General features: G+C 41.8%; 4 protein-coding genes across 6 annotated transcripts; 1 reads left to right on the forward strand and 3 right to left on the reverse strand.

The window, feature by feature from the left end:
* Positions 1–169: 169 nt before the first annotated feature.
* Positions 170–3,372, reverse strand: LOC118284572. Its single transcript, XM_035607381.1, has 2 exons — positions 2,908–3,372; positions 170–2,718 (listed from the first exon to the last, which is right to left on the reverse strand). Exons 1-2 carry the CDS (start codon positions 3,140–3,142, stop codon positions 2,351–2,353), a joined length of 603 nt encoding a protein of 200 aa, XP_035463274.1. The 5' UTR covers positions 3,143–3,372; the 3' UTR covers positions 170–2,350.
* A 202-nt stretch (positions 3,373–3,574) lies between these two features.
* On the reverse strand, positions 3,575–6,808 carry gsdf (gonadal somatic cell derived factor). Its single transcript, XM_035607320.2, has 5 exons — positions 6,573–6,808; positions 5,971–6,128; positions 5,792–5,869; positions 5,546–5,676; positions 3,575–4,989 (listed from the first exon to the last, which is right to left on the reverse strand). The coding sequence occupies exons 1-5, from the start codon at positions 6,683–6,685 to the stop codon at positions 4,840–4,842; spliced, it is 630 nt and encodes a 209-aa protein (XP_035463213.2). The 5' UTR covers positions 6,686–6,808; the 3' UTR covers positions 3,575–4,839.
* A 374-nt stretch (positions 6,809–7,182) lies between these two features.
* Positions 7,183–17,845, forward strand: LOC118284543 (serine/threonine-protein phosphatase with EF-hands 2-like). The gene is made up of 18 exons (XM_035607315.2): positions 7,183–11,131; positions 11,532–11,605; positions 11,722–11,739; positions 11,975–12,102; positions 12,877–12,931; positions 13,106–13,281; positions 13,378–13,492; positions 13,579–13,625; positions 13,722–13,888; positions 14,065–14,101; positions 14,778–14,927; positions 15,030–15,371; positions 15,519–15,704; positions 15,812–15,954; positions 16,124–16,230; positions 16,348–16,511; positions 16,594–16,681; positions 16,795–17,845. The coding sequence occupies exons 2-18, from the start codon at positions 11,554–11,556 to the stop codon at positions 16,977–16,979; spliced, it is 2,160 nt and encodes a 719-aa protein (XP_035463208.2). The 5' UTR covers positions 7,183–11,131; positions 11,532–11,553; the 3' UTR covers positions 16,980–17,845.
* Positions 17,846–18,540: 695 nt separating this feature from the next.
* nup54 (nucleoporin 54) lies at positions 18,541–25,764 on the reverse strand. 3 transcript variants are annotated; one of them, XM_035607317.2, is made up of 15 exons: positions 25,664–25,764; positions 25,072–25,179; positions 24,307–24,393; positions 23,751–23,786; positions 23,133–23,219; positions 22,722–22,880; positions 22,044–22,261; positions 21,764–21,951; positions 21,386–21,582; positions 21,226–21,280; positions 20,723–20,816; positions 20,161–20,268; positions 19,819–19,938; positions 19,380–19,490; positions 18,541–19,088 (listed from the first exon to the last, which is right to left on the reverse strand). In XM_035607317.2, the coding sequence occupies exons 1-15, from the start codon at positions 25,704–25,706 to the stop codon at positions 18,960–18,962; spliced, it is 1,740 nt and encodes a 579-aa protein (XP_035463210.1). In that variant the 5' UTR covers positions 25,707–25,764; the 3' UTR covers positions 18,541–18,959. The 3 variants fall into 3 exon arrangements, with proteins under 3 accessions (XP_035463210.1, XP_035463211.1, XP_035463212.1); XM_035607318.2 differs by lacking the exon at positions 23,751–23,786 and having other exon boundaries at positions 25,664–25,736; XM_035607319.2 differs by lacking the exons at positions 23,133–23,219; positions 23,751–23,786 and having other exon boundaries at positions 25,664–25,736.
* Between the last annotated feature and the right edge of the window lie 79 nt (positions 25,765–25,843).

A 25,843-nucleotide genomic window follows, 5' to 3' on the forward strand; every position in this document is an offset into this window, starting at 1 on the left:
AGTTGTAAAATTACAAAAAAGGGCATAGTTATTCAACCACAAAATCACATAAAACATGACTTCAGTGAGTTTTCATCACTTGTTTTGTAAATGTAAAAGTGAGTATGTTTTGCATGCACATCCATGTTTTCAATATGAAGTAATATGAGAGATGAAAATAGTCGATGAGTTGATAGTTTGATTTGGCTTTATTTATTGTCATAAGTTGTGATTATCAGCGGTGTACACTTCTCTGTCATAGTCTGTTTAGCAAAACTGGACCCATCTAGGGTTTGATACGCAACACTGGTTGTATGAAGTGTCTCTGCTATTGAAATATACAATTAACAATTTGTTGAAACACACGCACACACACACATACACACAATACTGCCATAAGATTAGCTTGCCATCCAGTGGTTGGATGGTGTAGGGTACAATGTTACTGTATTTCCATTAGTTAACATGGAAACCACCAGGTGGCACTACTGTATATCGTTTCTTCTGGGCCACACAGTCAGTGGCTGGTGAAATTTAGTTTATGGTAAATGATGGAAGCTTCACATTATATTAATACATACTGACATAAGCTACTATACTGAACAGTAATCAGACAAAAAGACACAGGATGCAAACTGACGGAATATAATATTACTGTATATCACCAAAAAAATCTAGAGTATTATGATCTGTCCAAACAAATATGTTCAAAAAGTCGACAGTTGCTGTTTTGCAATGAATTGTTCTGGGAATCTGGTTTGCATTAGTATCAATGGTATATTTTAATGCATCTTAAACTCTGCACAACAAACATGTATAGTAAAAGGAAAATGAAGTGTATCGTGTATTTTTCCAAACAAACATTAACATCTCATATTTATATTGTTCATGTAACAGGGAACTTTTGCATCACTCTCGTTGCCGTTGAGAACATCGAGCAGAGCGCTGACGATGCCTTGCAGCTTTTCCAATAAACATTTCTCAGTGTTTGACAGAGGCGGTTTCATACATGCGCAGTGATCCACATCTGCTTCTGTGTCAACTTTCACAACTTGAACAAATGGTTTAGAGTCACATGAAAAAAACAAACAAAGACAAACTATCATGAACTCTGATTCTAAAAGGTCTGCATTGGAAAACAATTAAATGATATATGCAAAAACAGTGCTCATAATATACTAAAAGTAATTAATCTGGTATGCTAACGATTTCAAATTATCATCGTCAATGACAGCTACCCTTAGGGGCTCAAAATAAACATGGGTGCATATGCTACATAAAACTGCGTCACGTACATAAAGTGCTGGAAAAACACCTTCTGTCACACAGCACAATGTAAAAGGGAAAGTTCAAACTCTGGATGACACCGATATAAAAACAAACTACAAAAGAGCCCATAAACAACATCTATTCGTCATATACTTTGCACAAATCATAAAAGTACAGTCATTTTCTGTTCAGCCAGGAAACAGAGTAACACGAGAGCCAAGAGCGATGGAAAAAATTAAAACCCCAAAGTGGCATTTGAATAAATTACATTCTGTTATCTTTTCTGATCCTGTATTGATTCGCCAATTACTGTACAGGACAAGTGTATTCGAGTGATTATTGCTTGTGAATTAGTTACAAGCTATTGTATGTATCATGGTTATGATATATAGGCAGAAGCTATATTTTTAGATGCAGTTATAATTATGGTATAACAGCTTATATAAACTACAATATGTTGAATTAACCTCACTTCCAGTCAACGTTATAGATTGTACAGTGGTGGAATGTATATTTAATTAAGTACTGTACTTAAGTACAAATGTAAGGTATTTGTACATAAGAACTGTATTTCTTCTTTATGATACTTTACACTCAGATATGCTTCAGAAGGAAATATCATACTTGTATCAAACACCTGACACTGTGCAAAATTAGAAATGGAACAACAAAACAATGAATGCAAATTGTCAGATGTGACAATTGGTGCTTTTCCTTCTAATGTTTTAAATATTTTTTCAGATTTGGACACTTGGTTGGATGAAACAAATTCTGTGTCCCTTTTGGTATTTGTGATGGGCTTTTCTCATTATTATATGAGTTTTAGATTAATGCATGACAATATTCATTAGTTGCAGCCTTATATAAAATTAGTACAAAAATGAGCATCTTTCAACCAACCTCAACTCTGAAATGTTGCTTACACATAAATGCATGAATAACAATAATATGATATGCAGCATATATAACAGTCCCAGGGGCCAGAGAATCTTTTTCCTGATTATACTTACATATGTTTGCTTATAACATTTCAAAGCACAAGTGATAGTAGTGCTTTTTCTCGAGTAAAAGGTCTTAAAACTTATTCCGCCACTGATCCATTTCATCCACCCCCTTGTTGGTTGGACTGATTTGGATTTCTCTGCCAGAGGGTGACCAAATAGGGAGGACATCTGAGAGCGTTGTCCCCCAGGACCCCCTCCTGCCTGACAACCTGAATGCAGAACGACGCCCCTGGCTCTTCCGTGAGGAAGTGCTCTGTGACTTCATAGCGGAGGCCGCAGTCCTCTGCGACTGGGGTCGGGCCGTTGTGTGCCTGCAGTCTGGTGGTAGTCTGGGCAGTGGCTTTGACTTCCAGTCGCTTATGTCCACCTGCAGCTATATCCACAGGCAACAGCACGTAGGCATGTTGGAAGCTCTCCCCAGCGATGCACTGGAACTCCATAGACCAACAATATTCCCCGGAGTCTCCTGCGGGAAGAGAACCTCATTCATGAGGGCCTATACACAGCAGATCATTACATCAATCGAACAAAAAAGAACAGACCACTTTCACCACTGAAAAAATGTCCCAGCATTTAGCTCAGGTCATTTTGAGACCTGAGCTAAACTCGCAGCAAACCCTCCTCGAGTTGAAAATGTCCTCCTGTGGCACCTTACCTTCCGTGGAGTCTGTAAGCCGTATATTGTGATTGTCCTGAAGTTGCAGTTTTTTGATGTAGGTCATGCCAGTGCACTCCCTTAAACAGTCTGTCAGATGTGCCACCATGCTGGGGATCAGTCTTGGCCTCGATCTTAGCTGCAGGTCCGTCTCTGAGCATTCAACTGCCCCTGCAGCCGGCAGAAGCGTGGACAGTACACCCAAACACACCCACACAGTGAAATATTTGGACATTTTGTGCAATATCACAAAAAATTTTGCTGGCAGTGGCGATCTGTAGACCCCAAATCTTGTTTTCCTCTTGTAGAGCCGCTGTTGGCGTGGTCAGGGATCAGTGCCTCGCTTGCACAACTTGCAAAACATCAGGAAAATATTTCTAAAAGTCCAGAGCAAAAATGCACACTCATGCAACCGAACATGTTCAAGGCTTCTCAGAAGTGCGCAGCATGTTTCTCTTCCCCGAACAACGCCTTGTTTTTTCTGGAGGACAGTGCCAACATTTCCTCCTCTCCTATTTCCCTCCATTTAGACTTGGTATGGAACTGTCAGGCAGGCATAAAATCCTGGAGAGTTGTCTTAGGAATTGCTTTAAACTTAATGTTTTTTCAGAATCATATTAACCGTTGTCCAAAATTAAATCTCCCAAGAAAAACAAGCAAACAAAAGTAATTTCAATCATTTTTATTCAAATAAATGTTAAGAAATCACTGATTTTGTACAAATGATTAAGATGGTAAATCAGTGTCATAAGCATAATAAAATATGTTGCATTCGATCTTAGTGTATTGCTTAAGTTGAGGTGACGAATCACCGCTAAGTAGCACTTCACTTGTAAAAAATACTAGAAAAATGTGAATGGTGAGGTAACTTGGTAAAGTGGGAGCAAACAACCAAACAACAAACGAGTTGTGTGTTAAAAACTGAGAACTATAACCGGTCACCAGAACTAATGAATATAAAAGCTCACATGTAAATCAAACAAAACATTTCTGATGAATACATGCCTTGACTGAAAAGAGTAAAGGTAAATAAAAATTATATATAAAATATTAAAATAAAACAAACAGATCACATTTTAGATGACAATTCATTGTATTACACCAGTAACACTTTATAAAGTCACAGTTTTTTGTTTTTTAAAATCTTTTCTTCTTGCTGAAACCTGGAGATGGAGCATGGCCAGTGGAAGTTTGTGGAAAAGTACAGCATAGATGTTTGTTTACCCAGCAGACCTCTTATACCAAGTTTTGAGGGTGCAGGGAGTCTGGCTAATGAGCACATACCTCTCTTCTCAGCATTGAAGATTTTACCACTTCAAAGAAAAAACAAATGGCTGCTTTCATATCACGTCATTTCGCCTGTCGGGATTGAGTCGAAATGTTTTCCATGAGAGGAAATAGTTGTTTTTTCAGATCAGAAAAGAAAAACTGGCCTGTGAGAGCATTTGGTTCTGGACATGTCTCAGATTTTTGGAGGGAACACTTAGTAACTGCTAACAACTATAAATAGGGCTCTGAACTCATGACCTTTAAAAGAAAAAAATAGATAAACTGGCAGCAAATATGACAAAGTGTCGGTGTTGGTAGGCCTAACTGCTGATTAAAAACAATATCACACAAACATAGATTGTAATTTGAGAATTACAACCGCCATAAAAAGATCATATAATCGTGATTAGTTGTGTGGTTGGTTAATAACTCAACAAATCTGTGCTGCCACCTGCATCATTCTTTCTGGTCACAACAGAGGAACAGGAATGCAAAACTGAGGTCTTAAAGAGCCATCGCTTGGGTTCCCACGCTCAGTGTTGAAGAAGCAACATGAGTGTTTGTTGGAGAAGATAGGCCTGCATACAGAGGTATTATCTACTTCTAAGTTTTGTATCTTTGTTTATGCGCCAGGTGGCTCACAGATGTCACATTTAATCAACTTTACTCTTTGCTGGGCTGCTGGATGTTTCCAGCTCCGCAGCCGCAGCCGCGGGTCAGCTGCATGGAGGAAATGACAACGGTGCCGGATTCGTCCACGTAGACGACAGGCACCATTTCCTGGGAGTTTGGCTGACAACACGGCACATGGAGCTGCAGGACAACAGAGAGATGAGGAGTCAGAGTTTGATACTTGTATTGCAGAAGCTGTCCTACAAGTCTAAAGAAAACCCTGAACAGAATTTAAGATTCAATAGAAAGGGTTAAATAAAAAATACAAGCACAATGTCTCGACCTCTGTAAAATAACTTAGATGATTTATCCTGTGATTTGCCACTGTAAAAATAAAACTGAATTGAAAAATATACACTGCAAAAACAAAATTGCTTACAACTTTAAAAAATAAAAATACTTCAATTGATGACACACATATGAATTGAATTTGTTCAACATAAAGTCAACAAGTTAAGACAATTGATAACTTTAAGTTGAACAAAATTAAATTCATTTGTGTGTGTTACCATCTGAAGTAATTTTTCCAAGTTGGTAAGCAATTTTCTTTTTTCAGTGATCAATACTTAAATGTGTGTATTTAATGCAACTGTATGCTACAGATAAACAAATCAGCAAAGCATAAAACAACTGGGGTTCTGCAGACACTTATTTCACTATTTAATAATACTAAATAATATGTCTGATGTAATTCTACCTGTGAGTCAGCGTCCTGGACGTTGGTGTGGGATGGTGGACACTGCACAGCGTTAGTTTCAGGGTCGCAGAGTCCACACTGAACAACGGTCAGGCTGGAAGGATGGATCATCCAGTTGTTCCAGCCCAGATCTGGCAATCATCAGAATAAATATTGACAAGGATTACCATATTTTTCCCAAGTGCATGACAGTATGGATGCACATACAGTACACATACACATCCAAACATATTGCTGCATGCGTACCTTTCATGAATATCTCAGAGGCCAGGGAGCAGCACTTCAGGCTTGTACGGTTTCCATCCTCAGGTGACACAGGGACTGCTGCAGCCGGAACAACATGTCAAAAAAGAAAAAGCCACAAAGGATTAAGCTCAGGCTAGAAAAAGTGTGAGTAGCTTCAATTCTTTTTGGATTCCACCTACCTGCGCTGTCCTTGTCTGTTTGAGAAATGACACTGAAGGTGCTCTGCCATAGCCCTCGGACGGCGTCCAGCTCACCGGCAGGAAGCCGCGGCTCAGCCCGCAAGTTGAGAGCACTGAGGAGACTCTTCCTGATGGACTGCAGCGACTCACCATGGCACCTGAACATCACACACAGAATCACGTTGATACGCAATATCAAAAATGATGAAACAGAAACACATAGAAGCACAGTTTAGGAAAGCTTGAACATTCTTACAAAAAACAACATTCTTCTTAGATAGCCAAAACGGTCAGAATGGCCCTGAACTACACGCAGAATCTAGAATTTCCCTGTACACCATGTGAGCGCCTCAGCACACATGCATCGGCACAGGTATCATGAAACATAATCTGATAGGCAAGTTAGAGGACTGCAGCTGCTTAAAATTATAATAACCTCTCTGACCCAAGATGTGTCACAATTTATTTGGACAACGGTGAGGAAGGTGGTTTTACATGTGAAAAAAAACAAAAAGAAACATTGTAAAATTGTTTTAATCTACCATTACGGGTTTGTGTGTGTGTGTGTGTGTGTGTGTGTGTAAACAAGTTTTCATACTGACCTTTGGGGAGAGGTGGCAGAGGCTGCAGGTTCTTCATTGGATGGCTGCAAGACAAACGCAACCACAACTGAAGAGCCCAGAAGCATTATCGTGACGGTGAACGCACAGGACATGGTGGACAGATGAGCGGCTTTCGAGTGAGATGGAGGGCAGCCGTTGGTTACGTTCGTCTGGTTGGAGGCTTGCGACAGGAGTGAAGACACCAGGATGCTGTGTGAGGTATTGTTCGTCCGTGCCTGGGAACCTGGGTTTTTATCTTCCTGTACCCCAGCTTGGCCTTGAGAAACATTGTTGTCTTCTTGTGTTCTCTGTGTGAACGAGTATAGGGGGATGAACCTGCAAAGAAAGAGAGGCTCATATATTCAAGGGCAAACAGTTAAGATATATAGATCGTAAATAGGCATACCACATTATGGCATTTCACTTTCTAGATTCAGCATTGTTTCATCTGAGCAAAAAAATAAAAACAAAGACTTGTGCTTTTCTGTTCCATCAAATAATAATAATAATAAAAATAATAATGATAATGACAATGATAATGATAATGATAATAATTATATATTTTTTTCTACAGCACCAAACTACAAAGTGCTGTACAACAAACATAGGAATAAAACAGCACAGGAAACAATCTAGACAGAACTCCTACAGTCACTCTGAGAAATTTGATATCTTTGGAAAACTTTGGGATCTTTGGACTCTCCTCTAAGATCTCAAATAAAGCTGTGAGGGCTTGAACAATGTTTTACCCTCCAACAGGCCCTAATTCGTATTTGGAGAGGGCACAGGGCACAAAAACATCTGAACTAGTGTCTCACAGACTCTATGTGTGAGTGCCTATTTTAAGACCATAAAATCTATAAAACACAAGTTGTCCATTCATTCCTGCATCTGGGTAGCCATCAGTTGCTTTGACAACTCCCCTTTTTTGGCCTGACATTAAAGGTGGAAATCTTCCCCTATAAACAAAATAATATTATTGCCCAACAGTTGTCATTCAAGGACGGGCACCAGAGGAAAGAAAAGTACAACAAAATAAAGTTAAGAGTGCCGCAGGTGATTCTAATATCTGGAAGCAAGTGCAATAAAACACTTGGCAGCGTTGGCACATGTGTTAGCCAGCGAGGACCAGAGAAATGCGAGGAATGATAACTTAGCCTCCTTTGTCCTGAGTTGCTCTATCCTCTCCTCAGTGAGGCCAAAAGTAGGTCAGAGTAAAACTTTTCCATGCAGCCCATAATATGCAGTTTAACTCTGGATATTAGATGATAATTCATCGACGGTGCTGCAGGAATGCTTGGTACAAGCTGATACAAGACATGGAATGGTTTCATTTGTAGCACACTTAGATTCATGCAGTTCCTTCACTTTATTTTCCGGGCTTTGGGTCAGACAGACCTTCATCAGAGCACACATAACTCAACTAGAATGACATTGACAAAGGCAGACCAATCCTAAACACTATAGTCTAATTCTTATACTGTAGTAGAAATTTAAATGACATGAAAAATAGTAAAAGAAAAAAACATTATATGTCTAAACATAACCTACTTGGCAGCGTTAACAATGACGGGACGGAAAAACATAAACTGTCTTTAGCAAACATGCACAAGTAGAAAATCACCCATCATTTAAAATGACTGGGTGATTCCGAATACGTTTGCGTCTCATGTCTGCAGGCATTATTCTGGTGGTACAAAGTGCATCTGTTGGAAAACCTTTGTGTTTCACACAGAACTTGAAAATGAAATAGGGGTCCCGACTGGGATGTTGGGGACCACAGGACTAAACTAACTGACGGTATATAAAGTATTTCACATTGACTCAACCAAGTGCTGCTAAAAACACTGCAGCATCAGTATTAACAATCTAACAACATTTTCTTTTAAATAAATTAGTCTTGCATGTCCCCTTTTTCACATTGTCTTTATCTTTAACTTTATACTCTACTGCCTTTTCCATCAACTGTCTGACTGACTGTGGTTGTATCATGCCTATCGTTACATTGGGCATAGGCTGCTTGGCCGCTTAGTTCACTTATGCCTTGGGCTGGCCCTGAGTTATAGTTTTTGGATGTTCACAAATTGGATTTTGTTCATGTTCTCCTTCGAAGACTGGAAGTCTTTTCTTTTGTTATTGCTTTTTATTTAAAGATTCTTCCCCCTGACCTGCATTTGGGTCCCGCTCAACCAAACCGTGACACGTTTGCTTCTTTAAATACATTTTGCCAAAACGTTTGTACTTTTACTCAGGTGGGATCTTAAATGCAGGACTTTTATTTCTGCGTTTGTCGGTTGTACTTTGCCTTAAAGGGTTTGTAAACATCACTCCCCGCCACGCTGAGAAGCGACACATGCTCCTATACCTGAGGCTGCGGGTTCGAGCCTCGAGCAGTGCAGTCAAAACTTCAACAACAAACAATCTTCCTCCAAAATCGCCTACTGCCCCTTAAATACATTATTAAATTGTTCTTTCACAGCCTAATCTTTCGTAACCTAATCCACATACATGGGCATCGTAACACCTATCCATGATGAGATCTTGGCCAAGATGTTTCACAGGTCTCAACACCACCGTCACGCTCTCCACCACAGCTCTTAAATCATTGTCAGGTCTCAGCTTTGTGGTACTGGAACATTTCCATTAATAAAGTGTCTAAGAAGTCTTTTGTCTTATTTTTTTAAAGGCTTAATTGGTGAAATAGCAATTGCTATTATATCATGCACATACATGTATACATCTTAAATGGTCCCTGATTCATCATTAGCTTGTGGACACATTACTGCGTTAAGAGCATTTTACTGCCAACTGCTTAGTTCAGAATTGTAATTAGAGTTCAAGAGTTCAATACGAGTAAAGGTACTTAGTTTTGTTTCACCATGAAAAACATGGGCTCTGTAATTTATTTTTGTAGTCAATCCCTCAGAGTCGTGCTGCCGTAAACTCACTAGTGCACCAAATGTGTATTCATCTATTCATCCGCCGACTGAACTGGAGAACTGGATTAATGCATTGTTGGTTTTGGTCTTTTAATGGGTTTTGCTGACTCTAATGTAAAATATCTTCAACCATATTCTTTATGATCACACACACGTGCACCTGAGGTCACTGAGGGATACCGTAGCCTCAGCCCTCCTATAACCATGCATGAACGAGCACAGTCCTTGAGTGCCAGAGCTCTCCCACGACTTCCTCGTAGTAGTAACACAGGGAGTCGGAGCACTGGCAGCTGCTCCTGGGTGGGATCGCCAAGAGCCTTTAAACACAGATGAAGGGATTGTGGAGAATGCGCGGCGCAGATGTTATTCAAAGCTGCCAACAGGGGCGGCACTCTTGAAATATATTTTCAACAGATAAAAAATCACGAGGGGAGGTTTACAAGCTTTTTTTGGAAGATGGCTACTTTTCATCCATGCTTAGTCTCATATGGATTTATTAAAAGTTTCAGCAGGATTTAATGTAGCAAGACACAGAGCTACAACAGAAATCCACCTGTGGGTAATAGAACATAAGAGATACTTTTCAAAAAGCATGTCCATACACCAACACGTACATTTAATTGGTGCACATAGCAGGGGGACAAAATAACAGGGACACCTGCTACTGTATGTATTTCCAATTAGTGCAATATAAACTTTTTGATTTTGTGATGATTTGTTTTTCATGAAACTATTTCTATGATTTTGTCGACATGCTGTATGACATCATGTGGACTGTTATTAAAAGGGCTGGCTCAATATTGCATTATAATCTTATTTTCTTAACACCCAAATGGTACATTGGAGCCGACTTGTGTGAAAAACAAGTGAACGATGAAACTTTAACATTTTCAATGAGCACCCCCCCACACACACAGACACACACACACAGACACACAAACACACACACACACACACACACACACACACACACACACACACACACACATACACTGTCATTAACAGTGTGATGTGAAATGCTCAAAAACCAGAACACAACCATTAGCATCTGCAGATACATTCAGCCTCTGCTTTATGTCTAAAATTGAGGAGTACAATAAACAGATATTGAACATAACATGAGGTAATTGTATCTTTAATAAAAACATTTCTCTTACTTGTAAGTTAATACAGAAATGTATCCGCATTTATTGAAAATATACGGGTCAGTCCAACGAGTGGTGAAAGAGGAGTAGAGGAGTAGAGATAGTGAAAGTATATTTGCGGTAACGGCTGTCATAACAGTCACACTGATGACATAGGCCAACACAACCTGGTTTCAAAACAGCTGCTGCCCTTTATCAGAGTGCTCATCCGTTTATTCAGCGTATCGATGCCAGGCGTAGTAAGGTTTAATCCTAATCCACTTGCATCTTGTTTTGTTTTAGATGATCACGGGGGCCGGTCAGAGACACGTGGCTCTGCCGTTCACGAGCCTTTAGCCACTGGTTGTCTGTGTGACAGTGGTGAGTGTGTGGCTGCAGAGCCGGGACATCCAGAGATAAGGTTACAGCCACTGGGACATGTGCTGCATGTGGGTGGGAAATGAAAAAGTCTGAGAGATAAAGTTAGCGTGGCCAGGTAAGGTTACTGTGGCACATTGCCGTGCTTATGCGTTTATTTGGCCATGACCTGTTTGTTGCTTTGGTTTGTTAACATTCATGTTTTGACATTAAAATGAGTTCTTATTCTATATTTACTTTTGTAAATATGATTTTGAAAGGTCCAGTAATTATAAGTAACAGGAATTATTTCTCCAAATTATTTAGATTTGCTTATGTTGTTGCCATCCATGGTTTGTTGTTCTAATTATTCAAAATCAAGTTTTCTTTTTAACATGAAAAAGTGTAGTGGAATTTATAAAATAACAAAGACAAAATGTTTTCTACTGTACATAGAGATCTGTTATTGCATCATTCCCAGGTTGCAAAACTCAAGGTTAGATATCTCAGACTCACACATGAAAGTATCTTTGTCTCAGAAGGTGAAAACTGCAAAGGGTCATGGGATGTGGCATGGGAAAATCAGAAGTACGGCTGAAGAAATGTGAAAGAGGTGCACCCTTTATCAAAATCATTTTAGTAAATAGTCAAGCTTTCATAGAAATAGAAGAATGAAATTATTGCAATAACTTAACGACTGTCTTTATTTATTTTTTTAATCATTTTTAGTGACCAACTCAGTTCCAGGTAAATATCCCATTATGTCTATGCACTTTACAACTTGTGTGCAAAATAATCACAGCATTTTTTTTTTATCAAATAACTATTTGCAATCTCTATTGTGTATGTACGCATTCTGTGAAGCTGCCACTGGTGAGTCTTTCAGTCAAGGTCTGACATGAGAATTCATGAGTTGGACGGGAAAGAGGAAGACTATGGACAGGAGGAGTTTTGAGTGTGACTGTCCTTTTCTCCAACCCAGCAATCAGAGCGGCTCTGTTGATCCAGCGCTGGTACCGTCAGTACGTGGCCCGGCTGGAGATGAGACGCAGGTGCACGTGGAACATCTTCCAATCAATTGAATACGCCGGAGAGCAGGACCAGATTAAGGTGAGGTCTAGGGAGGGAATAGGCACAGAATAAAGGTGAATGCATGTCCGTCCTCCTCTTAACAAAATATCTCAGCACGGATGGAGTGCCATGTTCCGAGTTTTTTAAAGAAGTTCGTGGTCCCCAAAGAATGATTGATATTGATCTCTTGACCTTTCGTCTAGCACCACCATAATGTGTGGTTCACAGAGAAATGCTTGACAGACCACCATGAAATTAGGTGCAGACATTCAGAGTCCATGGTGGATCAATTGCGAAGACTTTGGTGATCCCCTGACCCTAACCCTAACCCGATCATCTAGAAACCACCAGCAGGTCAAGTTTTTGTGAAATATCTCAACACCCACCCATAAACTGACTCAAGGTTTTGTTTTGATGGTTGACATTCTTAGTTCAGAATAAGTCAATCCTTGGATGAACTGCCATGAAATTTGGTACAGATGTTCATGGAAGCCAGAGGATGAAGTGTAATGTCTTTGATCCATTGACCTTTTAAAAACAGTGGCCGGTATCTAGAGCTGCAATGATGATCAGTTGACTGATTATATGATCTAAAGAAAATTAATTGGCAACTATTTTGATAATCATTAACAAAACAATGCCAAACATTTGATGACTCCAGGATGACTGGAGTCATCAAATGTAGCCGGATGCACCACTGTGCCTCTATAGAGCCTCAAACATCTTCTGTCATTCGGCTGTAGACACTTTTTCCTCTGCCACTGTGAGTCAACTTTCAAGTTTTACTTCAATTTCTCTGATCTCTTTCTTCAGCTCTACAATTTCTTTGACTTCTTGATGCACCACTTCACCCCAGCCAGCAGTGAAAGTAAGACAAGGAGACTCCCGACTCATGTTTCAATTTTCGGACCTGTAGATTTCGTCAATTTACAGCAAGATAATCTGAACTGACTCACTCAACTCGCCGCTGAGGAACGTAAAGTGGCTTCCCCTCACCGCTCTTATCAGCGTCCCCTTCCTTCCATCTCTGGTTTTCACGCAGGAAGCCTCATATCTCACATCTTTCGCGTAAATGAAATCTGCCGCGATGCAGAGTGGGAGAAATATTTTTGCTACGAGAGCATTGAGGTGCCCGACAGCTACACCGGCCCCCGTTTGACCTTCCCTATGACCTTCTGTGGGGTGTCAAAAGTGGTGCAGGCCTTCAAGCACAAACAAGTAGGCTCACAAGCACCAAAAACACAAAAAAAATGATTGATTACCTTTTTTTTAATTGTAACTGTTTGTTCATACTTGATTTTTTTCCCCCAGTAGCAGCTCCATGCTCGGTATGTTCTGCAGCTTCTTAGAGAGACTTGGAGACTTCTAAGAATTCTAACAAACATCAGTCACGTCTCCACCTGCCATACAAAGGAGATCACCATATGCGGTATACAAAAGCATTTTATTCTGATATTTTCTCATGCAATCTTTTCACTGCTGTGAAATATCAACACATTATATATCCCTACCCAGGAGACTTACACGGGCACCTTGAAGACCTGCTGTTGATTTTCTACAAGGTATCCACAGCAAACACAACAACCAACAAATCACCAGATTGTCAACGGGCGATTGTCGTGTGACTGTAATCATCACCCTGAACCTAATCTGTGCAGAATGGTTTGCCGTCCTCCGAGAAACCGTATGTCTTCAACGGAGACTTTGTGGATCGTGGCAAAAACTCCCTAGAGATCCTGCTCATCCTGTTTGGGTTCCTGCTGGTCTATCCCAACGATGTCCATCTGAACAGAGGGAACCACGAGGACCACATTGTTAACCTGAGGTACAGGTGGCTTGGCTCACAGTCTGAATGCTGCTTTCATAAACTTGATCCTTATTAGTTAGTAGCTTGTCCTGCCCAATGTCTAAGCATTATTGGTTTTGTATAGTTAGTTGTTCTGTTTAAATTCAACCCACATGTGTACACTAATCTGCTTATTAATTGGATGTTTTCTCCAGATATGGTTTCACCAAAGAAGTTCTGGGAAAATACAGGGTAGGTCTCATGTATTCAGCTTTAATCTCATAATTACAGTGTATTTATCTCAGTCAAACCTATACTCGGTGGTTGTAGAAGTATTCATATCCTTTAAAAAGAGCAATACCCCTCCTGTGCTTGGACTTTAACTAACGTTATCTCTGTGACCTGTTTTTAAAGATGTATACTTCAAAAGGAAAGCCTTATGTCCGAGGTGTGTCACAAACAGGCTGTTGGTCTCGATATTTTCATGAGATTTGATGACAAACGGCACAAGCCTAAGACTGTGCAGTCATGTTAGTTGTTCTAAGGGGCTGTACTTTGTCAAATGCTTAAATTGGCATGCTAACATGCTGATTGTTAGCAGGTATAACGTTTCATTTGGCGTGCATGCTAAGATATCCTTATTTGCACCAATCACAAAGTACAGCTGAGGGCAACGCCATACACTTAAACGCTGGACAAACTAATATTCAGATGAAGATTCAGCGTGTGAAGGACATGAATGTTTACAACCTTCACATCAATCCAACCATTATTTCTTTAGATATTTCAGTCGAGACCAAAGTGGTTGATCGACTGACAAACACTGTCATCCCTATAGCCACACCACCAAAAACTGCCTGCATGAATAAGATAAATCTAGGATCTAGATCTAAACGTAAGTCGTCTAAACCTTGATTTTGTCCTTCAGGTGCACGGCAAAAAGATCCTGAATCTTCTCCAGAAGATCTTCAGCTGGCTGCCTCTGGCCACAGTGATCGATCACAAGGTGCTGATTGTGCATGGAGGGATCTCTGCCACGACGGACCTCAACGCGATAGCCAGAGTGGACAGGCACAAAGTAAGAGACGATGCAAATTGCAAGCGAATCTAAGAATGGTGTCAAAAAGTTTCCAAGATGGATTCGTTTGTGTTTAAGCTGCGTGTTTTCGAATGTGCGCAGTACGTGTCGGCCCTCAGGCCTCCTAAGCCGACCCATTATGCAGCCGATGGCTGCAAGACTCAGGCGATGGGCAGCAACCACAGAGAGGCCAGTGGACCGGCGGAAGGCCGACGTCGAGTGTGCTCTCTGACTCACCACAGCTCGCCGCCGGCTCAAAGGTCTGACCTACCCCGCCGCTCGCTACATAACCTGCCAATGGGCAGTCTGCTCAGCTGGTCGGTGGAAGAGGAGCTGAAGAGGAGGCGCAGGCTGGCTGGGTTCGACCAGTCGTATGGAGAGCTGCAGAGGTCTGACACTGAGTCTGGAGCGACAGCGGAGACGGATGAGCATGAGTGGAAACAAGTGAGTGATAGAAAGAAAAAAAAGGATCTCAGTGGTTGTATTTTTGGCAGATGCGAAATATGGAGTATGCTTATGCAGTATGTATATTATATTATATATACCAGTCCTTTGTCAAGTGTTCTTACTATGACGGATTCATCCACCCAGATAGTGGATGTTTTGTGGAGTGACCCCATGCCCCAAAATGGCTGCATTCCCAATGAGGTACGAGGTGGAGGCTGCTACTGGGGGCCAGATGTCACCGAGGAAGTGCTGGGAAGACACAACCTGCAGCTCCTCATCCGCTCCCACGAGTGCAAACAGGACGGCTACGAGTTCTGCCACAACCGCAGGGTGAACACCAACAGTCACTTTATGCTCCGACATGGAGGGAAATAAGAGTTCAAGGTGGACAACTTTTTATTTTAACAAATTTACCAACTGTCTTCTGATGCATCCAGGTGCTGACTATATTTTCGGCTTCGAACTACTATGAGATGGGCAGCAACAGGGGAGCCTACATCAGAATGGGCCCTGATCTGGTCCCTCACTTCATTCAGTATCAGGCCAGCCAAGCATGCAGAGAGCTCACCCTGAGACAAAGGTAAACAATTTGAGAAAGGCTGCGCACTCTTGAGATCGTTTTGGATGATACATTCGATAGCAGTTTTCCGTTGGCGTAGAGGTTAGGATTAGCCTTTCTCCGTTTATTTCGGTTATTCTAAGTTAGTTATTCATGTTTTTCTCCTCTTCCTGTTCTTTGTCACTGTCAGTGTTGGGTGGACAGAGAGATCAGCCCTGCGAGCTCTGAGGGAACAACTGTTTGTGCACAAGTCGGATCTCATCAGTGCCTTCCAGGAGTTTGATCCGAACAACACAGGTGCTCATGCACAACAGAGGAGCGCTTTGTCATTACCTTCAAGTTGCAAGCGTATTTGCATTTGCATAGTGGTTGAATAACAACAACCCCACTGTGGCCTCCTGTCTTCCGTCTCAGGGAAGATCAGTCTCAGTCACTGGGCCAGTGCCACAGAGAGTGTGCTGAAGCTGGGTCTGCCCTGGAGGGTGCTGCGCCCTCAGCTTGTCAGCAGCACCCAGTACGGCATAGTGGACTACCAGATGTGGATAAGGGAGCTATCCATCACTGAGCCCAAACTACAGGTCCGACTTATCCTGCTAAAAATCAGTGTGTGTGATTTCTTGGTTGCAAAAATTCCTCAACAATTCATCTTTTCCATTACAGATATCTGACACCAGCATCCTGGAGACTATGTACAAGAACCACTCCAACCTGGAAACCATCTTTCGAGTCATAGACACAGATCACTCTGGTGAGTAGGCAGCTTAGTCTTATTATCAGACACACTCTCTGGTATTTCTGGAAATGCCCTTTTAGGAGCTGCTGACACAACAGAGATTTTCTTCCTGCATGTCGCCTGTGCAGGTTCGATCTCTTTCGAGGAGTTCCGTCAGACCTGGAGACTCCTGTGCTCACATCTAAAGACAGAGATCAGCGACGAGGCCATCGCGGACCTGGCCCACAGCATTGATTTCAACAAGGACGGGAGCATCGACATCAATGAGTTCATGGAGGCTTTCCGGCTGGTGGACCTCTCCGCTCACGCCTGAGAGCCTGGACCAGAAGCTGGAACTGTAGCTGCTGATCTGAGCAGCACAGAGAACATCAAGAACTCTGTGGAAATTCAGGATGGTCAGTAGTAACTCGCCCGCATGACCTGGGCCGGCTCAGAGTGCCTGCGCAAACTAGACCTTTTCTACCTCTTAGACTTTTAGCAGATTTTTACCATATTAAATTTCATTAAGGCCTATTCAGGGAGTGTAAGGTGTATATTTTTCTATTTATCTTGACTTGAGACTTGAGTCTGCACTGGCTATAAAGACAAAATATTTTTCAAAAACAGCAAGTCCATTACATTAGCCACTACTAGTATAACACACCTGAACCTCCAGGTCTGGTCAGGTTGCATTCTGGGTAATGCAGGCACAAGGTTGTGGCAAGATAGAATACATGGAATGTTAATCCTGTATTATCCTCTTTTTTTTTTATAACCGTCAATGGTAAGTCAGACAAAGCTAGTCGAGTGTAAACTGAGAGACACACACACCAGGTTTTGAGAGATTTGCTCAGTGAATTGTTTATGTCCTTTTGAAAATGCGGCTTTGACCCTGTTGAGTAAAATCTAAATATTAGTGTTGAAAAATGTTTCGGTGGCAGTGATACAGTGGTTAGCACCGCTGCCTCCCAACAACAAGGTTCTGGGTTTGAACCTGAGCCTGGGGCCCCTCTGTGTAGACATGTTCTCAGTCAACGTTGTTTCGTTTTTAACCGGGTACGGTACACAGTCTTCCTCCATCAGTCCAAAGACATGCAGGTTAATTTAAAATGAATGGATGAATAAAAAAAAAGGAATTAGGAGTTTGTAAAAGCTAAAACTAAAACCACACACAATGTGAATGTGTGTGGTAAACATTAATGGAGATGAAATAATTAGATGACAGAGAAAATTAAAAAAAAAAAAGTCAATGTCTTCACTAGATTTATAGTTTTCACTTCGACAAAATGATCAATTGAGACAACCATTTATAAAATAGTTAATATTGAAAATTATTACTTGCAGCCCTAAACATTATACACTATAGCAGGAGATTTTGAACACTGCAAATAAAGTGTTTTAATCAAACTATTGTTGGGATTACATGTCCATTAGTTTTTAATTACATACTGTAAATGTTTTTTATTTTGTGGTCTTGGTTAAGTTTTCTTGGCTGCCTGGGCTTTCCATGATCTTACTACCATTAGCCACTACTTCCACAAAAGGTAGCAAGTATGTATAGATAATCTCTACCTGTGCTCTCGACACTGGTGTGTATTTCAGACCCTTAAGATGTGGGTGACCCCCAGCATGAGGGGATATAATCTGTCGGAAAGCTGCTTAATCAGTTGAACTGCCAATCAGTCTTTCGTCCTTGCGGCGATGTGAATCCAGGACATGAATCCTATCAACCCAAGCCCTACTTTGATGAGATGTTGGAGAGAGCTGGTCTGAAGAGGTAAACACACAGAAACCACAACAATGTGCATGCATGAGTGTGTGTAACCTATTCAGGAATTAAAAAAACAACATTAGGCTTCCTTTAAAGAATATACATTAGGAAAGAGATGCACTTGTTTCCAATGTAAATTGAATTTTTAATAATATTCCAACAGCATAAAAAAAGAAATACAAAGATGTATTTACAGTCTTTTCACTCACGACACACTTAATCCCACGCCTTGTTTACATGACGGTCACATGCGTAGTCGCGTATCCGTAATCTGATCAGACATAAGGGAAGCCAGCTATTATTAGGCGATGTTGAGTCTTTCCATTGAGCTGGTGGAGATAGGGGATAAAGGGGTAGTTATACCAAACTGATCTTTCTATAAAAATGATCGTTATCAAACCCAAAGCCAGATTTTGTTCCAAAAGAGCATCCAATTCGATACGACAGGAAGGACATGTTGGCATGTTTCTTCAGGACGGGCGTGACTCTCCCCAGGAGATTGATGGGAGTCAGAGCGTACGTATGCTTATCGGTCGGGTCAACTCAGCTCAGCAGGCCTCCTCTCATGTGTCCACTGTCGCTCAGCCCATGCTCGATAAGCTTGATGTCTTCCAAGTCGTCTTTGATGACGCTGATCAGATGACTGAGGCCGTCCTGCTGCTGCTTCAAGTGCTAAAGGTGAGATGTTAGTAAAAGGTGTTAGAGTGGATGGCGGAGCTTTTATTAACTAATCGGAAATCTCTCGTAATTGGACAACAATTCTTAGAATTACAGATTTCCGTTCCTTATTTTTGGACTAGGAGTATACGCATTTAATGAACTTTATTAAATATAGAAATCATCTATAATATCAGTCAATATTTAGCAGCGCTCGGGAGGATTCTCGATCAGTTGGGAGTCAATAGGAGATGGCTTTTGGCACATGAAACATGAGACACAATCTGTAAATTGTCCCACTCTTACTTGTTTGATCTCTCTGAGAAGGTCGGCGTCGACGCTGTACCGTTCTTCTGATCTCACTGCTCCGAAGTGGTTCTGCATCCGGATCTGGGACATCAATTCGTTCAAACGACCCTGGAAGATAAGACGGCACAAATATGACTTATTAATAGAGGCATTTCCTCAAGTTAGTAGTCTGACAGCAACTTAAAACATAAGTAATGTGCATTTGCAAAAATACAACTCCAAGTTTTTTTGTTTTTCCCCCAGTTTTAATGACTAATTTTCTTACATTACACTGACAGTATAAAGTGCTTGTTGATTAAAAACTGTGAACATGACATCAGACCATTTAAAACTTCTTTACCGTGATTTCAAGTGTAAAAAATAGGATTAATGGATGAAAAAAATGAGCACTCGGGGCAGTGTGTACTTGTAACAGCCACAGGTGAGACACACTTGCCTTGAACTGTGTGGGGGCATTGAGTTCAGACTGAATCGTGTCCAGCTGCACCCGGAGATGCTCCTCATCCACTTGGATGGCGTAACCACTCTTCCTGTGGTTCTCCTGTTTAATCAGCACCTGCCAAGAAAACAGAGGAGGAGGAGGAGGAAGAGTGATAAATATGTAAGAATTATTGAAGCAGCGTAGATAAAGCAGAGGACAATGTAGATAGTTCAAGGGCATTCCTTTCATACTCCGCAGAGTATTCAGATGGTAGTCAACACGGTTCATTTTACTATTCTTGGAAAAGGAGAGCAGGAAAATGTTCACAGAATGAAGTTAGAAGAGTGAGGCGGCTACCTGCAGCACTCTGTGAGAGAGATCCATCAGCTTCCTCTTGTACTGGGCGATCTTTGCCACCGTGGTTGCCTGGTTCTTCTGGAGTTCACTGATGTCACTGGAGATTATCTGTCGGGGCATATATATATATATATTTAAATATATGTGTATAAGTGAGTGAAAACATGGGGGAGGGAATTGTTAAAATACTTCTCAGAGAGGTTTATTTTAGCATAATCAGCTGTAAACAACACCTGGCTTTTTTCATCTAAATTATTATATTGTCCAAATATACTGGCTCACAGCTATATAAGGCAAAATCATTTTAAAAACATCTCTGCATCCCTGCCACTGCCTCTTGCAGCTGGATTTGTAAAAGAAAATAAAAAATTCCAGCTGTAAACAACCTGTTGGTAGGTAGCATGAATCGCACATCTGTGTGACCCCGACCATGACACCGCGCAATCTGCTGTAAAACTCCTTCGTTGATTGTCAGAAGGCTTGGTGTCCTTGTCCAGTGAAGTGTTTTGAGGACATTTAAAGAACTAAAAGTGGAAACAAGGGCAGCAGTGTTTTCACTTACATCCACTCTGGTCTGGTGCTGTTTAGTCATCTGCTCCTGGGTCTGCAGCCTGCGGAGCAGCTCTTTAAAACCCACCATGGGCACTGGGATTAACCTGAGGAAAACATTACAAGACTCTCAGTAACAACATGCAACTGCAATTTTTTCCATTGACTTTGTTTAGACAACTAAACCACTGGTCAGGAGACCATCAGGCCATCTTTTTGTGTCGTGAATGGATGAATTTGACTTGTACTGTAAAGAGTGGTGGATAAGACTAGATAGAATACATAAATACAGTTCATACATTACTTTTAATTTTGTGAAGTTCATTGTAAATGAAAATGTTCTATATAGTAGAGTAATTGGTTTTATTCAGTAAAACTTAATGCAAAGTTGAGTAAGAGTGGAGAAGAGCTATTAGAGGATTTGAAGCCCCGCCCCCCTCATTATTCCTAAACCATCGCTTTTGGAAAGTCTTGAACTTCTGTTCTTTTTGTGATATTTGCTCTTAACCGACTTACTTCTCTGGGTCAGGGTTGTCCACCTTGGCCTGCTCCCAAATGATTGGGTCCACTCCTGATTAGGAGAGACAACATCTCAGCTACAATTCCAGTTGATTAACATCACATAACCATAAATGTGCTGAGGTTGGCGAAGGAAATGACACAAACACACGTGTACCTGCGGGAGCGTTTTGCAGCAGCTGCTTGAGCTGTGCAGGAGACAGCTCTGTGCGTGTGACAGTCATGGCCACTCCGATCTGGGTGAGCTGCACCTTGACGTTGGCCTGCTCCAGAAAACCGAAGAGCGTGGTAGCGGGAATCCGCTTGGAGGTGCCATTAGGGGAACGCTCCACCACGTAGACGATCACCTCTGTCCTGAGAGACAGAAGACACGTGAAGAATTGCCGATAGCTAAAAAAATCCTCTCACCTTCTGCGCTTAGAATATGGAAACCCTGTGTGTGTGTGTGTGTGTGTGTGTGTGTGTGTGTGTGTGTGTGTGTGTGTGTGTGTGTGTGTGTGGTAGCAGTACAGTATGACATGTTATGGACACTTACTGGTCATTTGGCAGGGCTTTGACACCATCTACGTTGACAGTGAGTGTTTGGTTGTTTCCCAGCACCCTGTGGAGAGACTCCACCAGGTGCTGCTGCTGTGCTCGCACGTCAGCTTCCTTTTTACAGAGAATCAAGACCACCAGGCCATCCTCATCCTTACTCACTGGGACACAGCTGTATCCCACTGCCTAGGAACCACAACACAGATGAACAACATTTGTTATTCAACCAAAAAAAAAAGGAACCAAAAAACCTCCTCTAATATACGATCCCTTTTTACCTTGAACCTGCAGAACGGGTTCTCAAGGGTAAAGTCCGCAGGGGGGTTGTTGTTGCTGTAGTAGCCCTTCCCAGTGCCCCAGTAAGCCTGCAGCTGGTTCCATTTGGCCAAGATGGAGTCACGCTCATCTCCCAACAAGGTGGGAGCTGACAGAGCAGTGACCTGCTGGTAAAGCTGGGTGGGCTGGGCCTGACTCTGCTGCTGACCGAACAAGTTTCCTGGTACGGTGAAGGAGAGGGAAAATGACTTTTTGACACAAAATTTTGTGTAAAGTTCTTAGGCGAAAAACAAGGGATTTAAAGATTTTTTTGTTTCTAACAAATCCTTTTTCCCAGCTTTATTTTCTGTGTAACTCACACCTTACAATTCAGCCTCAGACACTGTGGGATTGTTGATAGTGTTTAGATCTGTCACTGCCTGCCTGTTGTCGCCCTCTACAGCAGCGACAGGTGTACAGCACTTTGGTGAAGATAGTCGGTGAGCCTGCTGTATTTCTAAATCGGTGCAAAAGCTGTATGATATAATTTGATTGCTGCTTAATTTTGAAATGAGAGAAATACAAACCCCATGGCACAATCATCTCAAACAGACTGATTTAAGATTCCTGCAATCTGACAGACGTTGTAATTTTCACAGAGAAACGATAAAACATGTAATTTAGAAAATTTAGGCTCTCACCTTGCTGCAGCTGAGTTGGCTGGATATTAAATCCTCCAAAGCCACCCAGACTAGTTGCTCCTAACCCGGTCCCAAATCCTGTCGCCCCGGCAGCCGTCCCTGTGCCGAGCCCAGAGGAGAAACCAAACCCTTTGTTCTGTGTGTTACCAAACAGGCCCCCTAAAACAAAAGGAGAATGAGAAAAAATATCATCCATATTCTACAGAAACTTGCTGTAAACTTGCAGGATCGCTGTAAATTGACTTCTTGTGACAGGGTGAGTGAGACATCTTGTGGAAGCTACTGTACGTTTAAAAAAATAAAGTGTTGTGTGCATGCATTCTTTCAGTTTTGAACACAATCATAGTAATAATCATTAATAAATCATTAATAAAAAAGTTCATAGCTTTGTTAAAACTGAAGGCAGCGGACCTGTGGTGTTAGTGGGAGCAGCAAAGTTAAAAGTGGACCCGGGCACAGCAGCAGTGGTTGTAGTCGTCCCAAAGCCACCAAATGTGCCTATGAAAACAAAGCAAATCAAGCCAAATGAGACCAAAGACAAGACACAAGACGAAGACGAGAGAACAACAGAATAAATCACAGACTACATGACATTAGTAGAAGAGAAAAGCATGATTTCATAAAAAAGGAAAAGGGAGTTTTTTTTTCCATTCACCACTGTTCTTCTGTCTTGCATGTAAGGTGAAAATTCACTGTCTTTCAACAGGAATAAAATGAAATGAGTGCAGAATTTTAAAAATATGTCTCCTCATGCAAATGGAAACAACAATGTAACAATGTGTTATGAGGTAAATCACTAGGTGAGATGAAAAATCACTGCACCACAGAAATGTGAACATGGATGAAAATGTGTGTTTACAGACACAGACGGTACCGAGTAGTCAATCAAAGGTCATCTACCTGTGCTAGCCAGGCTATTACCAAAATTGAAAACAGTGCCAGTGGTGGTTGCTGTACCAAAGCACCCCACATTAAAGCTGACTGCCGCTGGGTTGGCATTTAAACCAAACCCCCCAAAACTAAACCCACCAGCCGTGGTGTTTCCAGCTCCCAGCCCCCCAAATCCTGCAACCAGTGCAGGCAGGCAGGCAGCAATAAAAAGAGAGAACGACACAGAGGTATTAAATGTCAGGAAATCAGGCATATAATGGGCACATTAAAGGGGGAATTAAGCGATTCTGGAGAAAGCGTGTTTCTCTCTCTGTTGTTTTGATTTTACTGCTCGAGCCAGCCGGAAACCCAGGTCCTCGGTGACGGATTCTGACACACTAACCACTAGGCCAAAACGGCGGAGTTGCAGCGCCACCCGCCAGCACGTCTCATAAGGTGCAGTTGGCTAAAAACTGCGCTCGTAATGTTGTGTAGTGCGGTACGCGCCATTTTTTGTTTTCGATTTACAGAGCCTTGGCTGACGCACCAAAGCTTCAGCTAACGGACTGTGAGGAAATATTTGCTGATTTTCATAAAACGTGTATTGCTTTAGAATCGCTTACTGCCCCTTTAACTGTGAAAACGTTTGTCATGTGTCTTTGGAATAGATGATACTAAAAAGCTAAACGCCTTGTATATAACCTGTGTATGTTACCTGTGTTGGTGGAGCCAAAACCAAATCCCGTGGCTGGTGCAGCGGCGGCAGCGGTGGTAGCTGCCCCAAAACCAGGGGCTGTAAGAGCTACCGAGGAAAAGCACAAAGTAGACCGTGAGTTAAACTGGCACGTGATTACATTTGAGTACAAAAAGACTAAATCATTTGAATTTGTTGTTTTGTAGTGTGAGTAAAACAAAATGGCAACAACCAATACTGAAAGCAGTCCCTCTTCATCCAACTTTGGTAACTATAGATTACGCTGTGGTTAATTTTGCTCTGAAAATACATTCATGGGTTCACTCTTCTCATCTTTCCTAAAAGCTAAATACTACTGGCCAAGTGTATATTCAATATCTGTCAAGACCGCATTGTTTTTCACTTCATTTTTTTCTCTTCACACCCTATGGAGACAGTAACAGTGTTTTTCAATCAAAACACAAGGGACACGCTGCCATGAAAAATTGGATATTAGTATCAGATTTTTTCCTCAGGTTACAACAATGTGCATTTATCTTAGAACGAAAACAGGTGGAAAGCTGTCGAACCGCTGCAGCGATGATGCCCATGTAAAATGTACATGAAGAAACTGGTTCATATGGCAGAAACACATCTGGTTAACTCCCAACTGCTGCTTCACAGATGCTGCGACGCAGTGGATCATCACACAGATCAAAACGGGCTTGTCAAGAGGTAAACACCGGTGCATCTCTCCAGTGATCGACACCTGGGACCTGTCGGCGAGGACCAGGGCCCTGCACTTACTGCCGAATCCGGATGAGGCGGTGGTGGTGGTGGCTGCGGGGCCGAAGCCAAAGGCTGTAGATGCTGTGGTCTTGGCACCAAATGAGCCGAATGAAAACCCGGGGGCAGCTTCACAAGGACACAGAGAGAGAGAGAGAGAGACACAGAGAGGGAGCTGTGAATGTTGAGGACAGTACAGCTACAGGACAGTACAGTGAGGACAGCAAAACTCATTTTTAGAAAACAAAAACAAACGTTAGCTTACATTGATAAACATTTAACTCGCGAGGAGCGTTCGTTAGCCGCAAGAGCTAGCGACAGAGACTCTCCCTGACAGCACGAGTATAATGATGAACGTTAAATAACATACTTTCAACGACCTGCAACATTTGTGCCTGAACTTCACAACGAGCAATTTGTCGTGATTGTATCTTTAGCCGGTAGATGGAACCCCCCTGCGCATGCTACGGTAGCCTGATATGAGCCATCAGATGACTATTTTACAGTTCTCGCTAATGTAAACACAGCCAAATAACGCCATGATTACATTTAATAAAGGTCATATTTCCCGCCTGATTAAAGTACTCTCAAATTCAATATAAAACGCACATACTTGACGCTGTATTAGCTGCAACACCGCCAAAACTGAACGCCATGTTGACTGTTACCGGAAGCAGTTCTTCTTCTTCTTCTTCTTCTTCTTCTTCTTCTTCTTCTTCTTCTTCTTCTTCTTCGCTTTCTTCTTGCGGTGAGGTAGTTATCATTCAGCATAACCGAGGATTAGCGCCACCTA

This window comes from Scophthalmus maximus, chromosome 20 (genome assembly GCF_022379125.1).
Source record: "Scophthalmus maximus strain ysfricsl-2021 chromosome 20, ASM2237912v1, whole genome shotgun sequence".
Taxonomy (NCBI): domain Eukaryota; kingdom Metazoa; phylum Chordata; class Actinopteri; order Pleuronectiformes; family Scophthalmidae; genus Scophthalmus; species Scophthalmus maximus.

What these genes read in the sequence shown, in the direction of transcription:
- LOC118284572 (XM_035607381.1), bottom strand. Translation starts at nt 3,142, where the DNA reads ATGTCCAAATATTTCACTGTGTGGGTGTGTTTGGGTGTACTGTCCACG. An exon ending in GCTTACAGACTCCACGGAAG is followed by an intron (nt 2,719 to 2,907) that starts GTAAGGTGCCAC and finishes CTCTTCCCGCAG; the next exon opens with GAGACTCCGGGGAATATTGT.
- gsdf (XM_035607320.2), bottom strand. Translation starts at nt 6,685, where the DNA reads ATGTCCTGTGCGTTCACCGTCACGATAATGCTTCTGGGCTCTTCAGTT. An exon ending in AACAGACAAGGACAGCGCAG is followed by an intron (nt 5,870 to 5,970) that starts GTAGGTGGAATC and finishes TTCCGGCTGCAG; the next exon opens with CAGTCCCTGTGTCACCTGAG. An exon ending in CTCTGAGATATTCATGAAAG is followed by an intron (nt 5,677 to 5,791) that starts GTACGCATGCAG and finishes GATGATTGCCAG; the next exon opens with ATCTGGGCTGGAACAACTGG.
- LOC118284543 (XM_035607315.2), top strand. Translation starts at nt 11,554, where the DNA reads ATGGGATGTGGCATGGGAAAATCAGAAGTACGGCTGAAGAAATGTGAA. An exon ending in ATGAGCATGAGTGGAAACAA is followed by an intron (nt 15,372 to 15,518) that starts GTGAGTGATAGA and finishes TCATCCACCCAG; the next exon opens with ATAGTGGATGTTTTGTGGAG. An exon ending in GTTTGATCCGAACAACACAG is followed by an intron (nt 16,231 to 16,347) that starts GTGCTCATGCAC and finishes CTTCCGTCTCAG; the next exon opens with GGAAGATCAGTCTCAGTCAC.
- nup54 (XM_035607317.2), bottom strand. Translation starts at nt 25,706, where the DNA reads ATGGCGTTCAGTTTTGGCGGTGTTGCAGCTAATACAGCGTCAA. An exon ending in GCTGCAAAACGCTCCCGCAG is followed by an intron (nt 21,281 to 21,385) that starts GTACACGTGTGT and finishes TCTCCTAATCAG; the next exon opens with GAGTGGACCCAATCATTTGG. An exon ending in ATGCCCCCACACAGTTCAAG is followed by an intron (nt 19,491 to 19,818) that starts GCAAGTGTGTCT and finishes CTTATCTTCCAG; the next exon opens with GGTCGTTTGAACGAATTGAT.